Raw genomic sequence first — 21200 nt, 5'->3', positions numbered from 1 at the left:
GTGGGCTTATTGGCAAATTACACTGGTGCATGAAATATTTCAAAGAATTTTTAAAACCTAAAAAGTGATTTATAACTACATATGTGCACATTATGGTGGGTTACTGTATGACAATTGAACCTCGTGGTTCACAGATGGCTCAAAATATGATAACGTACCAGCCAGCTTTGCAGTGGTTGACAGGAACGGAGACACTTTACGGGTGCAAACTTTGCCGGACTGTTCATTTGTTTTTACTGCAGAAGCTGTTGCGGTTTGTCATGCAATAACATGGCCTTGGAAAATGGTCAAAACAGTTCTTAACCCGCTATCCAATTCATCCACCATTAGCAGAATAAGAGATACGCTCATTGGCAAAGCCCCCTTGCCTTACGCTTACTTTGGATACCGAGCCATATAGGAATTCATGATAACGAAATGGCAGACAGTGCGTCCAAACAAGCCTCATCAGCAACGAAAACAAAAGGTCCCCCATGCGAAAAGAGAAATATCCTGCCAGCTATTAAACGATATCTCAACACCAGAACGAAACTAGAGCCAACTAAATTAAACTACACCCACCACCACTACACTACCATAAACCGAGAGCATGTACCCCCACAACAACCCACCGGCGTAGGGAAAATACAACTAAAATTTCTCCCGGATACTTCTTGGCCACACTATTGACACACATCAACACATCCCGACTGGAGAGCCACCTGCTCTTTTTCAATATAAACGTAATTAATTTAGTTTAATTTGTTAATAAATAATAATAATAATATATAATAATTTATGTTAATACAACGGATTTTTTCGACATCGGTTCGCGCATACTCGATTCTACATAAAATTCTAAGAAAAACAAATCCAGTTCAGCCTACATATCTCCGAAATCGCAAATGCTATTAAAAATATGAAATTAAATAAAACTAAAAGCCCTGATAAAATTCCATCTGAAATTCTGAAACTTATAGATGAGGATAATTTACAACTGCTAGTAAAATTGTTCAATTATGTATATGATCTAGGCCAACATCCTTTAGACTGGCTAAAATCAACGTTCATAAAAAATAAATAAATAATTGTTTGGCCGAGCTCCTCCTTCGATTTGTGGCATCGTCTTGATGTTGTTGCACAAATGGAGGGACCTACAGTTTTAAGCCGACTCCGAATGGCTGATATTTTTTATGAAAAACTTTTTCATGGCAGAAGTACACTTGGGGGCTTGCCTTTGCCTACCAAGGGGCCACCGCTATTACAAATTTTTCTTCATTTTGTTGTTTCATAGAGACTCGGACCTACGTGCTCCCGATTTCCGAATGGTAGTCACGTACCAACTCATTCGACTACGACGGCCACCGCACATTATGCGCATTAGCTTGGGCTAATCGGTTTTTAGAATTTAAGTATCACCAAACAGCGCGATTTTAGTTGATGATAGAGGATAGTTGATGGCGACAGCACTTAAAATATACCGATATCAAAAGGTGTCCAACAAGACTGCACACTCTCTCAACTGCTCTTTACTATATACCCCAAAAAATATTGCAGGAAGCATTAGAAAACTTCGTACGTCTAACTACACAAAGAATGTTCGACATCGCAAAGCTACAATCGCAACAGACAGCTAGACGATTCAACGCCCGACTCTCACTTCTGCTCTCGGAGAGTACTATCCAGTACTATCTCGGAGAGCAAGCACGGCCAATGGAGCAACTTTTCTCGTTCTTTACGTACCATCGCCGAAGAAGAAATTGGAGCCCGGCGAGCCCGAAATGACAGTTGGTACGACGAGGAGTGCCATGCTGCCGCGGAAAGAAAGGGTGCTGTCTATAGAAACACGCTGCGAACGCGAGCCATGTGGGATCGCTACCGGAAGTTATGAAAAGAGGAGAGACGTATTATCAGACAGAACAAAAGGGAGGCCGAAATGCGTGAGTGCGAGGGGCTTGAGATACTGGCTAATAACTGGGAATAACGACAGAAAATTCTACCAGAAAGTCCGGCGGCTTAAAGAAAGTTTCAAGACTGGGGCGTTTTCCTGTAAAATCAACAAATCGATCAGATATTCACAATACGCTAAGTCTTAACAATATCCATGAAAGGAGAATCGATACACATCATCTCTTTGCCGATTTCTAAGCTGCATTCGACAGCACGAAATGAAGCCAAGCGAATGGGTCTCGTGGTGAATAATGACAAAATGAAGTAACTCCTGACATCAAACAAACAGTCGTTTCGGCACCCACGTCACTGTTTAAAATTATGATTTCGAGGTTGTAAGTGACTTGCTTTAGGATCCAGCATTAATACCGATAAAAATGTCAGTCTTGAAATCCAATGGAGAGTCTCTCTTGGCAACAAATGCTACTTCGGACTAAGTAGGCAAGTGAGTGGTAAAATCCTCTCTCGACGAACAAAACTAACACTCATCATGCCCGTCCTAAGGTATGGCGTAGTAGCTTGGACGATGGAAACATCCGACGAAGCGACGCTGGGAGTGTTTGAGAGAAAGATTCTGCGGAAGTTTTTTGGCCGTTTGCACGTTTGCAACGGTGATTGTCGTAGCGAATAAAGAAGAAGCGATTACGTTGGCTGGGTCATGTCGTCCGAATGGATACAAACGCTCTGGCTCTGAAAGTATTCAATGCGATACCAGCTGGTAGTAGCAGAGGAAAGCCTCCTCCGCGTTGAAAAGATCAAGTAGAGAAGGACTGGGCTTCACTTGGAGTGTCCAACTGGCGTCGGTTAGCACAAGAAAGAAATGACTGGCGCGCTTGGTTAAACTCGGCCAAAATCGCGTATGCGGTTATCGCGCTAATCAAGGCAGAAGAATAATCATATTCGCTGGTGTCGAATCTAGTGCCAAAACTTTGGTGTTGCTCTCACATACAAATTTTTCACCGAGTCTCAGCTATAAATTGTATACAAAATAAATGAATGTTGTGAAAAAGCGCAGACTTTATTTATTTTTTCAAGCTCTTCATATGCACGCTTTTGAACCGAATATGGCCACTGTGTCCCGGCCACTACTGGAACATACTTTCGCAGTTATTTAACAGAAGCTTTAATAGCGGTCGCTTCAACCACAAATCAACGTCATACCGCCAATATGATTACTAATGTCATCAGAAAGAAGCTACAGTCATTAGCAACGAGTTGCTGAGCTCCCTCACTCGGGTGCATTAATTAAGTAATGTTGTCTTCACAAAACCACCCACTCTAATCATCACATACCCAGCACTCGACTGACTCCACTATTTTATGCTTCCATCTTTCTAAAGAAATCTTTTATTTCGTTGTAGTCTTTCGCATTTTATGGGGTTCCTCCAACGTTCGAAACCACATTTTGTGACGGACACTACAAACGGATCCACAAGAGGCTATAACATCGCAGTGATTTATGTGTTTACATTACTTAGTACAGTAAATATTTTTTTTGTAATTTTTAGCTAATTACAATGTCACAGCAGCAAAGAAGAAACTTGGAGAAAATGAATTGTTGTAAACAGCATTAGCATGAATGCTAATGAAGGCAGAATTACAACGCTTCTAGAAATGCAAAGAAGAGGATTGCATGCTGAGGCATATTTTTCGATTTTGTATGTTGGTTCGGTTCAGGTAACAAGAAAAAAGGCGCTTTAATTGTCATTTTATGAGCGCCGAAATAACCACCTGATATTCAAACAAATTAACACATCGCACGCTGGTTAATTTAGAAGAGACTCGACACTCAAATTGTAACTCGCGCTGTTTGGATTTCATAATTCACGGATGAGTATCTTAAAACTAATCGGCGCAGTTGATGAAGTTTAGAAAGTTGTGGAGACTGTGGTTAGAGAAAACCTGGGAATGATTGTAATGGAATGCATTGACATCTACAGGGTGAACGATATGAAGTGTTACCAACTTCGCACTGCTTGTATCTATAAAACAGCTCATGACATCAACGTCAAAATTGTTCCAATATATTGTTTATAAGCCATGAAAAGCATTTGCGTCTCAGTTTAGTTGAATTTTTTTTTCTGTGATGGAATTCAAGCGTTATATTTGGCTGGGAAATCACAACCAGCCATTGTTCGTGAGCTCAGCCACCTCTAAGTGAATAAAATGTTTGTGTATCGTACTATAAAATGTTACAATGATACTGGTAGCATTGCAAAACGCTATGGAGGTGGACAAAAAAAAACCGCAACAACGCCAGAAATCGTTCGGAAAGTGAAGGCTCGAGTTGAACGAAATCTACGTCGAAGTGGAAGAAAAATGGCCAAAGAACTGAAAATATCGCAAGACAGCATTCGACGCATATTGAAAAATGAGCTCAAGGTCAAGGCTTACAAATTCCAAAAGGCACACGATCTTTCACCCCAGCAAAAAAAAGTTCGGTGCGAAACAGCAAAGGAGTTGTTGCGCTTGCACGAACGTGGCGAGTTTCCTAACATTGTGTTTTCTGATGAAAAAAATTCCCCAATTGAGCAGTTCATAAACACTCAAAACGATCATGTTTACTTGACCGAACGCTCATACGAGAATTTGAGCCTACGTACGACCACTCGAAGCAATTTCCCATCGCAAGTAATGGTGTGGGCCGCAGTGGCCGCTGATGGACTCTCTCCAACCGTTTTTATCGAACCTGGTGTCAAAGTGAATGCGACTTTTTATCGCGAAAAAGTTTTAGAAGCTGCTTTAGAGCCGTGGACACGCAAAAATTTCGGTCGTAGACCATGGATGTTCTAACAGGACTCGGCACCGTCTCATAAAGCTCGTGTGAACCAAGAATGGTTAAAAAATTATGTTCCACACTTTATTTCGTCCACACAATGGCTTTCGAATTCGCCAGACGCAAATCCGATGGACTATTCCATCTGGTCCATTTTGGAGAGCAAGGTGAGGACTAAAAAATATGCAAGTATGGATGCGCTGAAAGTAGTTATACACAGGTTGAATGAGATTTGTAATCCAGTGGTAGTTGTTTCGTCAATTTCAGATTTAAAAATATTGAAAATAGCAAGTTTTGTCGACTTGTGACACATAAAATATAAAATGTGAAAAATTTCCAGACAAAATTAAAAAAAAAAAAATATATATATAGATACAGCCATGGTCATATATATAGCACATTCAGACTTTGAAAGCAAAGAGTTGAATATGTTTCTAAATAATTATTTTTTATTGGGGAAAAAGTAACATAAAAAAGGAAAATCTTGTTTACTTCCACTTTAAAACAAAAAAAAAAAAATGGTCAAAAAGAATGTCAGTTCTGATTTAGTTTACGAACACGTTGATAACTAACGAAACCTCCTGGACACATAAATAGCACATCCTAAAAACAAATCAGATAGTTAAGGAATAATATTGTGTTATCAGATTTGTATTTTGTACTATATCCCCCGTTTTTGTTTACTTCTTCAAGCCGTCACTTCATGCTTTCTACAGGCTTCGAATCATCTTTCCTTTGGAATAGAGTACCAAGCCTCCTCAACTGCGGCCCACAAATCATCAAAATTTCTTAAATTTTTGTTAGCGATTTTGACCTTAACGTCATTACACGAGTTTTCTATTGGAGTGAGATCAGGGCTCTGCGCCGGCCAATCCCGTACATTAATTTTTTCTCTTCTGAGCCATTGCTTCACTGCTTTTGCAGTATGCTTTGGTTCATTGTCCTGCATAAGTGTCCAATTAAATGGCATAAACGCAAACACAAGTGGCTCCATTTTATTCTTGTGTATATCCAGATACCGAAATCAATCCATTTTACCCACTACGCGAACAATCGTCCCAAACACCATGCCAGGAAAAAGCTCCCCAAACCGTGACGCTTCCGCCGCCGTGTTTAATTGTCTTTTTTGTGAATGTAAGATTTACCGCTTGATTTTTTGGACGACGTACAATAGTTTTCCCACCATCCATTTATTTTGGTTTGGTCGTTCCAAAGTATCGTACGTTTTTTCCAAAATTGAATTGATATGTCTTTGTGGACTTTTGCAAAGGCAAGTCGGTTTTTGATATGTCTTTTTGAGTGAAGTAGTTTTTTTCTGCTTATGCGGCCAAACAGCTTTCGCCTTCCTACAAGCTGTCTGGACACCTGTAGACCAGATTCTTGGTTTATTTCAATCATAATATGCCGTTCTGACTTAAAAGGATCTGCTTTGCTCTTGTATTATAGCTCTATCCACATTAACATCAGTTTTTCGCGGCTTTGGTTTTCTTTCCGTTCTTTTGCTTAGATAGTATGAATCTCTCTGAACCAAATTAAGGGCATCATAAACCATTTTCCGAGAGCACATCATCCTTACAGCTATTTCTGCATAGCTTTTTCCGTTTTGACTAATACGGTATATAAGAGCTCTTTTCTCCGGTGTGCAACGTTTCCCACGTCTCATTTTTAGTAATTACTTTAAAATTTTATTGAAACTGAAACAATATTAAAGCTTTACTCTCCGCTGCACAAGTTAAACTGTGTTATTTTTGTGTCGACTTCAAAACAACAATAAGCATAAATAAAATATAACGCAAAAAATTCCACTGAAAAAAAAAAAACGGTAAATTCCTCGCATAAATGTAAGGTTAATAACGGTAATAAATGTAAACAAATAAATTTATTTGAGCAAAGCAGAGTTCGTACTAAAAACTTAGCTTAACATATAAGGTTCACATTTGTGCTATTTATTTGTCCATGGCTGTATATACGCATATATAATTTATTTTGTATGTTTGTATTTATCGTTAATTATAAATTTTCGTTTAACGTAAGGACGGCCGCCATAGCTGAATGGGATACCATTCGAAATTCAGAGAGAACGTAGGTTTTAGTCTCGGTGAAAGATAAAAATTAAGAAACAGTTTTTTATAATAGCGGTCGCCCCTCGGAAGGCAATGTCAGACCTCCGAGTGTATTTCTGCCATAAAAAAGCTCCTCATAAAAAATACCTGCCGTTCGGAGTCGGTTTGAAACTGTAGGTTTCTCCATTTGTGGAACAACATCAACAGGCACACCACAAATAGGAGGAGGAGCTCTGCCAAACATCTAAGAAGGACTCCCTTTATTGTATATATATTCTGTGTCAGAAAAAAGGAACTGCGACTATTCATGAAGTATAAAAGATATATATTTAACATTTTTTGACATGAAAGTAGGTACACAATTACGAGTCGCAGTTACTCAATGGCATCTTCTCGGCATGCTATGAATCAGCTTTTCTGCGTAGCTCGTCGACAAACAGAACTAGATTTTGCGAACTTGACGAACGAGTTGCTTTAAATCATGGACTGGCTATCAGGCAAGAGGCGTTTTCATAGTTCCCCACATATGTTTTGTTGTTTCTCAATGTGTTTTTCTGAGAGCAGTGGTTTTGATGATGTGGGACGGTAGAATATGTTTGCCTCCTCAGTCGCCATCGAATAGTGTTGATACTCACATCTATTCCCTTTTTAGCAAGAATTGTGGTTGCTTGGCGTAATCGCAAAGAAGGGTCCCGCTTAAAAAGTTGGACGATCACTTTATCCTGTTGTTGTCGTCCCTCGCTTCAAGCCGCGCTCGGAAAAGTCATTAACATTTTATACCGCTGATTCCCCACCACAACAAACTTTTCTGGTTTTTTAATTACTTGTACAGCCGCGGCATAAGATAATTTCGTCCCTTTCGAATGCGTGCATAAAAATACCGCCTCAAAACGCTTCGCGTACTTCTCACTCGTTTTTGCTTGGTTGCGTTTATGGGCAAGTCTCGAACGACATTAACCTGAGTTAGCACTGGTGTCATAGCTTTTGAGTGGGACTATTACGCAGCAAAAAGCAGAACGAAATATATCTTGAACCTACAAGAAAAAACCGGTTCTTTCCTTTGGACATAGTCTGAAGGTATTTTCACCGCTGATGTGCCATCTAAGATAGTTCTGCATTCCATATCTCGAACAAAATATTCTCAAGCTTAGTGGGGCAAAAAATAAAGAGTATGCTTTCGTTGGCACAGACATTAAAAAAAGAATTGAAGATTCATCTTTTCTATTTATTCTTAGAGATGTGGAAAAATAAGCATAACAAGTTTTTATTGCCGTACAAAAAGTTTTTTTGGATTGCTTATTATATAATAAAATATAATGCAACACTCCATTAAAATTGCATTTTCTATATTCGCATTTGAACTTTTTCCGGAAAAAACGTTTCCAGTTAATGATGAGCACGGAGAATGCTGTCATCAAAATAATGCTGCATTTGAGAAGTCTTACCGGAAAGATGTTAGCCTACTACGAGTATGCGCGAAATTTCTATTGGAACCGTATGCGAGATGCTTCTGAAATCCAGTACTAGAGGAAAGCCAGCTGCATCAAGAATAATGCCGTTTTGATTAAACCATTAAGAAGCGTCAAAGCGAGTATTTTTGTTTCTGAAAAAATCATGATTTTAGATTTGACTTTTTAACTGGGAACTGAGATGTTATAGAGCATTTTTTTAATGTACAGAAGTATTTTTAGGTTGTTGTTATTGCAGCATGAACATTTCCCATACATGGACGGGAATACTGCTGGAGTAACAGTCCTTGGCCGGATATAAATCCGGGTCATTCCGGTAACGTAGAACCGACTGTCATGGGAATGAAGTAGTTTTATTATAGGTATAAATATCAAAGAATGATATTCAGCGCGATCTTAATTAACTCAAAAGATAGAAATTTGTTGAGTAGTATAAAGTAAGTAAAAGAAAAGTAATTTTATCTGTTTGAATAAGAGCTTATGAGCTCACCATTCGGTATGCATATTAAAAGTTGAGTGCAGCGAAACAAAATTCTGGAAATCAACTTTCGGAATACTAAATATTGACAAATTTTGCTTAGGGGCTCAATAAAATATTTACAATTGACCACAAAAAACAAAAAAAAAAAATATAATAATATAATATAATATATAATTAGTTCACATTGGACTGCATGGGAAAATGGGTGATGCGCAGTGAATGAAAGCATGAAAATCGACAATCGATGCTTAAGTAATTACTATCAGCAATCAAAACACATACGCGTACATACATACGCACATACATATGTATATTGTGGAGAAACAAGGCTAGTCAGTGTGAAAAGAAAACGAAAATATTTTAAACGTAAGCAATTTGTTTTCAATAAATTCCCATTCACTAAATTGGGGAAAATTAGATAAAGAGGGGGCTGAACAAGTGCTGTGAAAGGGCAGACTTCGCATAATTTTTATTTTTGTATTTCTTTGAATACTATTTTGGATCCAAGTAGCAGAAATAAGGTTTTAAGATACATTTGGCATTGGATGAAACAATTTTTAAATAAAAAATGCTTTTTACCTGTAATAGAACTTTGAGGTTTTAAATTTTTTAGCACAGCCTCCCATATAAGATGACTTACTAGGTAGCAGCGCTTAATAAGTGAGTCAATCAAGATGTGAGCTGAAATTTTATTGCATTTTTCGCTGATAATATCAAATTAAAATAGAGTTCCTTAACTACTCTAACTATTTGCACTATTTTAAAAAATTCTCTCGGTCTCTTCGAACACCGCAGTTGAATGAGCTGGTGCATAAATACCATTCGGAAGTGCACGGACTCGAAACCCTCGGCCACGAAGCACCAAATGAAAGAAAAAGATTTTCCTAAAAGCGGTCGCCCCTCGGCAGGCTTTGGCAAACTACCAAGTCTATTTGTGCCATGAAAAAGATCTTCATACCAAAAAAGAAAAACCATTTACCGTTCGGAGTTGGCTTAAAACTGTAGGCCCCTCCATTTGTGGAACGACATTAAGACGCACATCGCAAGTAAGGGCAAGTAAGAGCTTGGTTCAACCCCCAATAAGCTTCGTGGAAAGCTGAAGTGGGCACCATTATTAAGTTGAGTCCCGCAAGCCTGTGTGGTTTTTGAAAAGCGCTATAATTTATTACCAGATCGGTCCACGAAATTTTCAAAATTCGCTTAAAAATCCATATTTCGAAGGCCTCAAGTCTATTCATGCCTGCGACTTTGAGTGTCCAACATTCCGTGCCATATAAAAACACAGATCACACATACATAAGATTTCACAAAACGAACTTTAAGATTCTTACCATACCTCTTGAAGATTTCTTTTTAACGAAGCTGTTGGTGTTGCCAAATATCTACTTACTATTTACTAAACCCTTCAACGAAATTTACTTTTTTGTTGTTTGTTTTAAATAAATAATAACCACTTCCTTACGATGCTGACAAAAGGTTTCCGATTATTGATACACATCCAAAGAAAGGTGTCAATATTTGAACTTGGAAGGCAATCGAAGTTTTTTTATTTTTTGGGAAACATGAAGTCAAATATCAAGATCCATTTGTGTTATTTGGTTATAGTGCCTCGAGCTCGTTCAAAGTGGTTGGCTTGTCAGCGTAGCCCAAAGACTTGACGTTTCCGTAGATAAACCAATCGGGATTTGTCTAGTCACTTGATTGTGGCGTCCAATTGATTAACCATCGCAGTGAGATAACGGAATCATAAAATTTCTTCTTCACAATTTTGAGAGTTGCGTCGTTTGGATAACATACTACGCCACCTTTGTGCAACTTCAGCTTGGATATATTTATCAACGTTGGTGAGCACGAGAACTGCTGTCGGTAACGGCGTTTTGTTCCTCAATACGAGACTGGTAGGTGCATCCAAGTGAGGTTATACTGGCTGACCGAAACCACGCTGAGACCATTTGGTCCATAGCTGTGCCAGATTAGAGTCCTTTTGTTGGTTTTATTAAGCGAAAATATGCATCACTCAAGATGTACGCACTGTTCGTGAATTTTATGAGTCACTCAAGCTCCAGTTCAGAGATAGATGCTAGACTTTCAAACAGGCAGATAGGCACCGCAATATAGGTAACGTTCGATTATTCCGCCGAGCTATAAACCTCACTAAAGCGTCACTGTTTGCGTAATAATTCAAAGTGTCTCCTTTTTATTGTTTCTTTCCTTTCTACTCTACAATCGGTTGTGCTTGCACCAACATGCGAATACATCCCCATTGAGTAGTTTTCTAGGTATTGTCATTATTTTCGTGTGAAGAAGCTCGGAATGACACGGATTATCGTGCAAACTGGTAGCAACAAGTTCAATATCTTCATTTGTTATCGATGTCCGGCTAAGCCTTGGTCGTGGGTTGTTAGCCTCTGAACTTGTTACCCGAAACGTTTATACCTACGAACGAATCGAATCTTTAGTTGGGGCATCCACATAAACGTCGAATATTGTAAAGTGAACAAAATCTACGGCGAGCTGTTGCACCCGACTGTGACTTTTCTGGAGGCCTTGTCACCAATTTGCAATTTAGAGAATTGAGAATTGAATTAAGTGTACAATTGGTGTTCCTTAAATATACTCTCAGTTCGCTGAAATTCTCAAATCCTATCCCTTCCAATAATTCCCGTGGGATTTCAATTGATTTCTTTATTGATTTCTCTTAATTCGCTTTCATATTCCTACTAGATCTCTGCGCAATACATACCCATTCGTCTTAGATTTCTTAACACGAATTATGCGCGTAATGCTCTTATTGCCCGCACACTAAGAGAATTCAATGCGATCTGTGATGCGATTCCGCTTGACTTTTCGGTGTCAAAGAATGAATGTTCTAAATTTCTGCTTTTTTTAAAATTTTTTTTAATAATTATCAGTAGTAATTTAAGCTCATATGTTGCTTACCCATCCACTGCAACATCGTGACCAAATAAGCCGTACGAATAACGAAGCTAACGCGGCCCCTGCAGCTCATACGCTCAGCGGTTAGGGAGAAATTTTAAATTTAAAATTTCCACGCTGGACACGTCGTGATTGCTCTATGAACGGCTGAATGACATGCAAAAACAAGTGCCTCTGGTTGCATGGTAATCAAAAAGTATTCTCAGTCAAGTGTACTTCTGTGCACCGAAGCATAGTCCAACTGGCAACCGTACCCACTATTGCGACTACACATCCGCCCTTCGCAGAAAATGATTTAATTTGCTTATTTAATGAATTATTTTTATTCAATTGCATTTGCTTGGGCGTTTATTTTACAAAAATATACATAAATTCTTAATTTAATTAAATCTGATGCTTGCGGAAAGGGCTGAAGGAAATTTGGTTGATATTTGAATGATTTTAAGTGGCGTGTGTGGGGTGAGTGTGTGTGTGCCATAGCAACACTCTGTCGATTTGCTACAAAATATTTCACAGGAGAAACTGTGAGGAATAAAGCTATTATTTAACTGCTGCGAAATATTTTATTTGCTGAACCTGAGCTTAACTTAATTGCAAGCAATTAATTAAAAATAAATTCCATATATTCAAACAAATCAATTACTACTAATGAATAAGTAATTAAAGACATATTTGATATTTCTCGCGTTGACTATTACATTACTGATTGCTTAACTAATTGCGTTAAGGCGGTTGCATGCCTCAGCGCGTTCATATGCCACAAACAGGACTTAATTGATGGCTTTGGTATTTGACTCTTTGCAAGATAAATAAATAAGAAAATTATTTATATGTATTTGTTTTGATGAAATAAATATTATTCGCTTTTGTTTATTATTTTTTTTGTGTTTTTTAAATTTTGCATTGCTGCATTTTGCTTTTTTGCATTTGCTTTTGTTTGACTTTTTTGGTATCGCATAGTTTTCACTAATTAAAAACTAAATACTTGACTACAAATAAATATTTATAAATATAGATTTTTATAAATAAACTAAAATTTAGTCATTCTTATGTTGATCGATAGAAATGGAAAGCATTTGGGTAAAAGTGATCAACTTTCATTGCGTGAAATAAATAGATTCGATAGAGGCAGAGAAAGCTAAAGAAAGCGGGAGAATGGGATAGGAGAGCTAGAAATATTCTAGCGGCGGGTTGTGCCGTTGTCGAATCGCTTGTGTTGTTGTGCTTGTATGCACTTAGAAGGGTTGAGCCAAGCCATATTGGTTGTAGGCTAAGTCAGAGGCAGCAGCCTGGCCGTTGCGGTTCCAGTCGGAGTGCACGATTTCAGCGTTCAATGGGCTGCCGGTGATGTAAGCGGTGGTGATGTGTTCCTTCTTCTTGCCCAACAAGTCCTTGAAGAAAGTGGCACCTAAGTGGGAGTAAAGAATGCATAAAAAATTATTATATAAAAATATAAATGTTGCAGTCGGCTCATGTTTTGAGCTACTACGCACCAGCGAGGATCAGAGCCAGAATGGAAATGGCCAAACTCTTGAGCGAGATGAATTTGACGATGCTGAAAGCAATTTTGCAGAGTACAGCCTTCTTCAGTTTCAAGATCAGGAGCAGGGGCAAGAGCATCTTCTTCATTTTCTTGCTGCGGGATTCTGTAAGGAAAGCATAGAGTAGACAAAGCATGGGAATTAGTAAATGCTGCGAAAGGGCAAGAGATATTAACGAATTTTGAATATTTGAATAAAATTTAAAAATTCCAAAAAATAAATAAATAAAGAAATTTCAAGTATTCTACCATAAGATTAAACTTTAAGACGCAATCTTTCAACAAATATTAGCTAAAGTCGTTTGCAGACTGTAGGCGAGCGACACATGAAAGTGCTAAATTATGCGCGCCTGCAACTATGCTATACTTTTGGTGCGGTAGCAAATGCTGCACCAGAAAGTGGCGGTGTAAGCAGTGCTGCCATTTTCGCGCAATCAAACTAAGTTTAAACCAGCGAATGTTAGTTCAAACTGCTAAAAATGAGTTATTATATTATATTTTTAAGATTTTTTCTATCTTTTTGGAAAATGTTTTTCTTCTTTTCCTTTTAATTGTTGGCTAGCGCCTGAGTGCACATAGGAAACACTTTATCGCTATAGTTTTCATAGTTCATAGCAAATTTATCATAGTAAATTTTTCATACTTAGAATTCAGTAAATTTAGTTGGCATAAAATCTAAAAGAATAACTTCTTTTCAAATTGAAATTTTGTCATATCTATATGTAAATGTGAGCAAGTTTAATACGTTTATACGTTTTTTATAATACGTCTATAAATCAGATTTCGTCTAGTGCTTATAAATATATGAGACTTTTTGGTACTAGACAATATTTCGAACTGGCAACTCTGTGTGGTGCATCAGCGTATGTTTGTGAAAGTGCTTCTGTGCAAGCAACGTAAAAGTATGCAAGCAAACTCAGGTGCAAAGTCAGGAGCCAAAAATGTTCAATATACACAAACAACTTTGGCTTGGAGCAAAGCACAAGTGAAAGAGAAAGTTGTGTCATGCGGCACGACAGTGGTGCCTGAGTAAGATTTCGTGGCTTTGAAAGCAGTAACCCGCTTTATGAGCAGCTAAGTTGTTGCCTTGCCAACTGCGGATAAAAACTGCAAATGCTTGTGAGAAGCTTTGGTGTCATGGTAAGGTGTTATAATGCGGTGGAAGCTTAAGAGCGTCGAGAAAAATAAAAAAAAATGTGAAAAAGTTTCCAAAGTGCAGTTCAAGTTCCCCACATTTACCCACAACTACACGCGTATAAGTAATTGCAACACATAAAATAAAAAGTTGCAACTGCGCTGAATTTAGTAATGTACTATATTTTTTTGGGGACAAATAGCTGTAATAGGGTTAGCCTGCTGTTAAAGTTAAGATGCTTGAAAATTGTAAAAATTCAATTTAAATTTCTTTTCGTTTTCCCAATTTGAGTTTGCTTAAACTTTTATTTTTTCCTTTTGTTTTGTTTTTTTGATGGTGTCATTGTTTTTCACTGGATCTCGTCACCTTCCTTTACTACCACAAAACGTTGAATACAATTTTAACAGCGCGTAACTGCACCTTTGCTCAGATCATCGCAGCCAACCTTTTAGTTTACTCAAAAAAGTGTATTTTACTGAAAATTGCTTGTTTGTGGTGAAGTTTAATGAAGAACTGCTAATAAAAGTTAGATTGGAAAATGTTTGTGTTAACTGGCACTAAAAGTCGCCTTAGGTGTGGTTTCTTGCGATTTGGGTAAAATGCAAAGCAATGGGCTTTTTATTTACAAATTCATTTGTTGGCTGCATTTTAGGTAGGCAAATGGAAGTTAGGCTGGGTCATAATTGTCACATCTTGGCCCAAACAATTTTTTTAATGGAAATAGTTTATTTAAAAAACTGTAAGTTTTACTTATTAAAAGTGAGTATTTAAAAATTTTAATATTTGGGCACAAACAAAAATTTTAAGAAAGTAATTTATTTATAAAACTGTGAGCTATAATATTTTTATTTGTATTTATTTATTTAACTTTAATATTTCAGCACAAAAAAAATTCTTAATGAAAATAATTTATTTAAAAAATTGCAAGCTTTACCTTTTCGATTTTTAATAAACTTTAATATTTGAGCACAAAAAGAAAATTGTTAATGAAAATAATTTATTTAAAAAATATGTAAGCTTTACTATTTTTTTTTATTTATTTATAAAACGTGAATATTTGAAAATTTTAATATTTGGGCATAAAAAATATTTTAAGAAAATAATTTATTTATAAAACTGTGAGCTATAATATTTTTATTTTTATTTATTTATTAAACTTTAATATTTCAGCACAAAAAAAATTATTAATGGAACATTTTTTTTAAAAACTTTAAACTTTACTTTTTTTTATTTATTTATTAAACTTTATGAAAAAATATGAAAATGATTTATTTTAAAAATTGTAAATTTAAACTTTTTTATTAAACATTATTATTTAAGCTTCACTATTTGTATTTAAATTTATTTATTAAATTTAAAGTTTTCTTATTTAATAATTTAAATTATTTAAGGTCTAATATTTTTTTTTTAAATTTATTTTTAAGTTAATTGATTTATTATAAATTATTGTTATTAATTTATTATTTTTTTTATTTCAATCTATTTATTTATTTAAAAGCTTCACAAAGAGTCATACTATTTTTCTTCAAATATTCTTCTGATATTTTGTTTAAAATCAGAAAGCTCTTGTGAGGAGAAAAAAAGAAAAAAAAAAACCATTAGCATCCTCATATTAATATTCCACTCAGACAAATTTCGAATATATTTTTCATTTAAATTTATTTAGGTTGCGGTTAAGCAGCAATTCTCCTCATGTAATCTCTATACTCCACGTAAATATCCACTTTCCGCCTTCGCTCTCTCTCTTCAATGAATGCGCCAAAGCAGGGGTTAAAAGCTTATAAATATGCTTGTCAGCACCCGAAGCCATTACTATCCTCTATTACACTACTCGTAACAAAGCACCAGAGCACTTACGCCAGAAAAGCATTGGAAAGGCAAGAGTCAAAACTTATGCGGATAGCGTCAGTTTCAAACTCCTTTCAGCCAAACTATTTATTTATTATGAGCAAAAACTTTAAATGATGTTAAAAACCAGAAGGCAAAAGTGGTTGCGGCCACATATGCGAAATGCTAAAGAGCTCGAGAGGACTTGCTGATAAGCAGCTGAGCGTAGCAGGATGCTTGCATGCCAAGAATATAAATTCCATGCGGTTAGCTGCCAATGCACATACAAACATGGGCACATACATGGAAATATGTATACGAGTATATAAAACTTGCTTACAGTCAAGATTGAAAGTTATTATTAAGCTCTCATCAGCACAAATCTATGTGTGCGTGCGTGTGTGCGCACGAATATATTGGATTTCGAGCGTAAGTGAAGTAGGAAAATGAAATGATGATACGTAAATGCGAGTTCTTGTGTGTGGTTGAATGAAGCTGAGTGAGCTGTTGTAAGGGTACAAAAAAGGTGGAATTTATTAACAACCCTTTGCCATATTTTGTTTGCAGTTGGACGCTGCTCTGATATATGTGTGTGTTTGTGTGCTGATAAGATTTTCGTTAAATGCTTTTGTATTAAAGGCTCTATGGCGCTATAACTTAACTTTTTCCACAAATAAAATTAGTTCTGCAATATGGATTACATGGGTTTTAAAAAAAAATTAGCGGTTTTAGTGATTCGAATCTCTATACCGAAATGTGTATAAGCAATTCACATCACTGCTTGAGGTTTAACCTTTGAGGGTTTATTAGGAAAACAGCCACAAATATTAGATTTATCTCTTCTTGCCTGGTTTAAGTTTTTGGCTTGGGATTTTGTGCGTACTCCTCACCCCTAAGCTAAGCAGGTAAACAAAGATCGCAATTAAAAGCTGCATTGAGATTACAATTCCTTTGTGTATGTGTGTGTGTGTCTATTCTGCAAAAGCTGATAAGCTTGGCTGTATGATTGCAATCAGCATCGTTAGGTCTTCAGCCAGTGAGAAGACAAAAAAGGGGCTAATCTAAATCAACAATGCATTGCTAGGTAACGGCATTTGATGCTGTGTATGGCACATAGGCGCTGAGGTTTTTGTGCTCATTTGCATTAGCAACACATACATACAGGCGAGCAGGTGAATGCCATTTGTGCAGCAATAAATTGCACATTGATCACTCACACACTTGATATGTTTTTATGTACATATACGTGCATATTGCGCTACAAGACCTCATCATAAGGCCCATCAAATAATTTTCACTAGCCACAGCAGACAAAAGCGTCTCCACACAGCAACAATTCTGTGGTCGGGCATTGCGTACGTTCTATTTTCTAACAGCTTTGGTGTGCACACAGTTCTATGTGTGTGTATGTGTTTAATTGGCATTTGGAACTGCAGTAAAGTCAAGCTGCACATGCAGGTGTAGAATGCCGTAACTACCGTTATGAATATTACTCAATTAAGGTGATGTCGAAGTTCAGCATATAAAAATTATTACAGAGTTTTATGCTGGAAATGGTGCCACATTGGTGAATGAACTTGTTTGTTGTAGTTGTAGTGTTACGGCGTCAAGTAGGCGACGACATTTATAGCGGTTCTTGGATTGCATTTTTTCACCTCTCTCTACTATTGATTTATGTCACAATAGCGACGCGTAACCGAGTTTTTGTGGTGGTTCTTGCATAGATTCTCATTGTCATATTGGATCAGTTGCGTGTATGAAAGCAATGCATTTGTTGGGTTGAAAGGTTTGGCAAAAATGTTGTAAGTGGAATATTATTTAAAATGTGTGTGATTCCGAGTTCAATTCATTGATTGCGAAAAGCGTTTAAGTTAGAGAGGAGGCAACTAATGAGTTCACAGAAGAGATACAAAAAATTTAATGAGAGAAAAGTTGTTAAACATTTTTGGATCATTAAGGGATAGAATTTTTTGGATGTATTTGCGCCAATTCCATTTGGAACAGATAAGCGAATAGAGCATTTTACTTTAAATGTCAATAAACTGATAAATCAGTGGTTAAATACGCTTCGATAAGTATTAAGGAAACTCTCGAACTATGTTAACGACAGAAAAATATGCAAAAAATTGGACTTACAAAAGAGAAGAAGAAGAAAAAAGGATTTTCAATGTGTATTGAAAGAAAGTGGTTAAAGTTTAGAGAGTTGGAATTTTTCTGTGACTGTGAAAAAGTCGAAAACAGATATGAAGATAAAAAAAAATTTTTTATAAAAACGGATTCTCTTTTTAGTTGAAATTACCGCATGCAATTTGAAAGTGCCAAAGTTCACGTAATTTTTAATCTTCTAAAATTTAAAATTTGGTTTATTTTATATTTCAGCTTGTAAGATTTTAAAATCTTTTGAATTTTTCTCAAAAAAAACAAAAACAAAACAAAATTTAATTAAAAACTCATTCTAAATTTAGTTGAAATTAACGCATGAAATTTGAAAGTGCCGAAGCTCAAGTAATTTTTAATTTTTTTAAATTTAAAATTGTGTTTATTATATCAGCTGTGGATATTTCACGTTTCAAATACTGCCTAAGTGAATTTTTAAAAATTGGAAAAAATTGTAAATTGTAAAAACTGTTTGGAAAAATGGAAAAATGCTAACTAAGTGAATTAAACTCATATTTTAAAAATGAAAAGAGAAAATATTTGTTTTGAAAATTTCAATTTTCAAATACTGATTAAGTGAATTAAATCAAGAAAATATTACTAATAAAAAAAAACCAAAATTAGACCAATAGTTATAAGGCGGGCTAATAGTAAGGCGAAATAATAGTTATAACATAAAATTAATGAATATTAATGATTAGATAGAAAAAATGAAGTAGGATTTTTTTGAGGTAGAAAAGTGAAATGAAAAAATTAGAAAACAAAAATTTATTATAAAAAATGTTACAAAATTATAAAAATTAAAAATATTATAATTATAATTATGTTTTTATTACTGAACTAGTATTAGTAAATGTTTTTATTACTGAACTAGTAAAAGTAAAATTAAAAAATAAAAAGGAAATTATTAAAAAAAAAATTTTTTTTTTTATTACTGAATTAGTACAATATTATTTAATTTAAGTTTTTTCATTACTTAACTGTCTAAGTGAATTAAGTTAGAAAAATACTATAATAATAATAAAAGTCAAAGGTAGAAAAGTAAACTGCCAGCATTTAGCAAAAAAAAAAACATATTATAAAAAATATTAAAACAATTTAAAAAATATATAAAATATATTATTATCTTAATTTAATTTTTTTGCTATTTTATAATAATAAAAAGAAATAGTATAAAAGTATTATTAAAAATATAATATAAAAATATTATATAAAAAGTACAATCTAATATAAAAATACTATTTTTTTTTATAAGAAATATTATTTTTATAAAACATATTACTGTTATTAATATTAATTTCTTAGAATAGCATTTTTTTATTGTATATTTTTATAACTAGTATTTTTTTATCACTAAATCTAGTAGTAATTAAAATTTAGTAATAAGAAAATTCCCTAAATAATAAAAAATAATATTCTATTTCTTATAAAAAACTAATATTTTTATATTATATTTTTTATAATATTATTTTTTATTATATTAAATCCTTTATTTATATGGAAATCTGTTTCTCTTTATAATAATAATAATAATAATAATAATAAAATAAAAAATTTTATTATACTTTTAGTAAATGTATTATTATACTTTTTATAATAAATAATATTTTTATAGTAAAAGTATTATTATACTTTTGATATAGAAAAGTACAATAATATATTTTTTTATAGAAAAGTAATATATTTTTATTACTAAATCTGCTAATAATTATAATTTAGTAATAAAAAAAATAAAATTTGCTTAAGCAATAAAAAATTATATTATATTTTTTATAAAAAATAATTTTTTTATAAATATATTTTTTATAATATTTTTATATTATATTTTTTTTAAATTTTATATTCTTTTTATTATATAAACATTTGTTAATCTTTAGTTTTGTCTTGTAAACAACACGCTGAGATATTTAAGTGTTTTATTTTATGAATTGAAAATCAAAGTGAAAAATTATGAATAATTTTTTTTAAGTAGCAAAGCAAATTTAAATTATTCAAGCAATATTTAATGTTGAATTTTTTTTATAGAGACCCAAAGAACGGCTTTTTAACAGTTGATTGTTTTGTTTTATATTTTAAGTTATTTATTTTGTCTTAATTTAAAAAGACATTCATAAGCTTTTTTCGAGTGAATACAATATTTTTTTTCTATTATGAAAAAGTCGCTCATTTAATTTCACAACTAATTTCCAGCCTGTTTGTATCTGAATAGTATGAGTTGAGAATGCACCAAAGCTGCAATATTATTTATCTTTTATCAAAACATAATTTTTCACACCTTGTTTTCATATTAATGACTGATTTTTCTGTTACTCCTTCACAGTCCATAGCGCTTTTCTAAAACATTCATGCACTTTAAATGAATTTCAACACTTCTAAAATTCACTTCAATTCATAAATTTGCACTTTCATTAATAATTTGCTTTCGCTTCTCCCTTTCAAGCCACAAATCACTGATTTTTAGTATTTTTTACTTATTGCCAATTAATTTCTTCTTACCCTCCATGGCACGGCCGGCATATTCGCTCTCGGTTTCCTCATCCTCATCGCCGGTCAGGCCGATGTTCAATTCGTGTGTGGCCAGATAGCGTTCGACGCGATCTTCAACCGATTCAACGCCATTAGATGAGACACCGAATGAGCGACCAGTTTCCGAACGTTCAACACGCAGGCCAGCGAAGAGTGGCATCGACTCGGCACTGTCGATTCTATCGATCAAAGCAATAACATCCTTTTCGCTGTTATCCAGCTGTTGCTGTGAGGGCAAGGCTACAGCGCAGCAGGCGAAGGAGGCGATGAGTACGACACAAACGAATTTCGAACACATTTTCGTAGTTTTTGTTTAGTTTTGAATTCTTATAATTTTATGTTTGGCTAATTAATTAATCC

General features: G+C 34.7%; 1 protein-coding gene across 1 annotated transcript; it reads right to left on the bottom strand.

The window, feature by feature from the left end:
* Nucleotides 1-12003: 12003 nt before the first annotated feature.
* On the bottom strand, nucleotides 12004-21200 carry LOC128860094 (uncharacterized). Its single transcript, XM_054097353.1, has 3 exons — nucleotides 20811-21200; nucleotides 13149-13301; nucleotides 12004-13063 (listed from the first exon to the last, which is right to left on the bottom strand). Exons 1-3 carry the CDS (start codon nucleotides 21136-21138, stop codon nucleotides 12891-12893), a joined length of 654 nt encoding a protein of 217 aa, XP_053953328.1. The 5' UTR covers nucleotides 21139-21200; the 3' UTR covers nucleotides 12004-12890.

This window comes from Anastrepha ludens, chromosome 2, assembly GCF_028408465.1.
Source record: "Anastrepha ludens isolate Willacy chromosome 2, idAnaLude1.1, whole genome shotgun sequence".
NCBI classification, from domain to species: Eukaryota; Metazoa; Arthropoda; class Insecta; order Diptera; family Tephritidae; genus Anastrepha; species Anastrepha ludens.
Note: the sequence above shows the minus strand (reverse complement) of the source record. Positions and strands in the feature narration are given on the sequence as shown.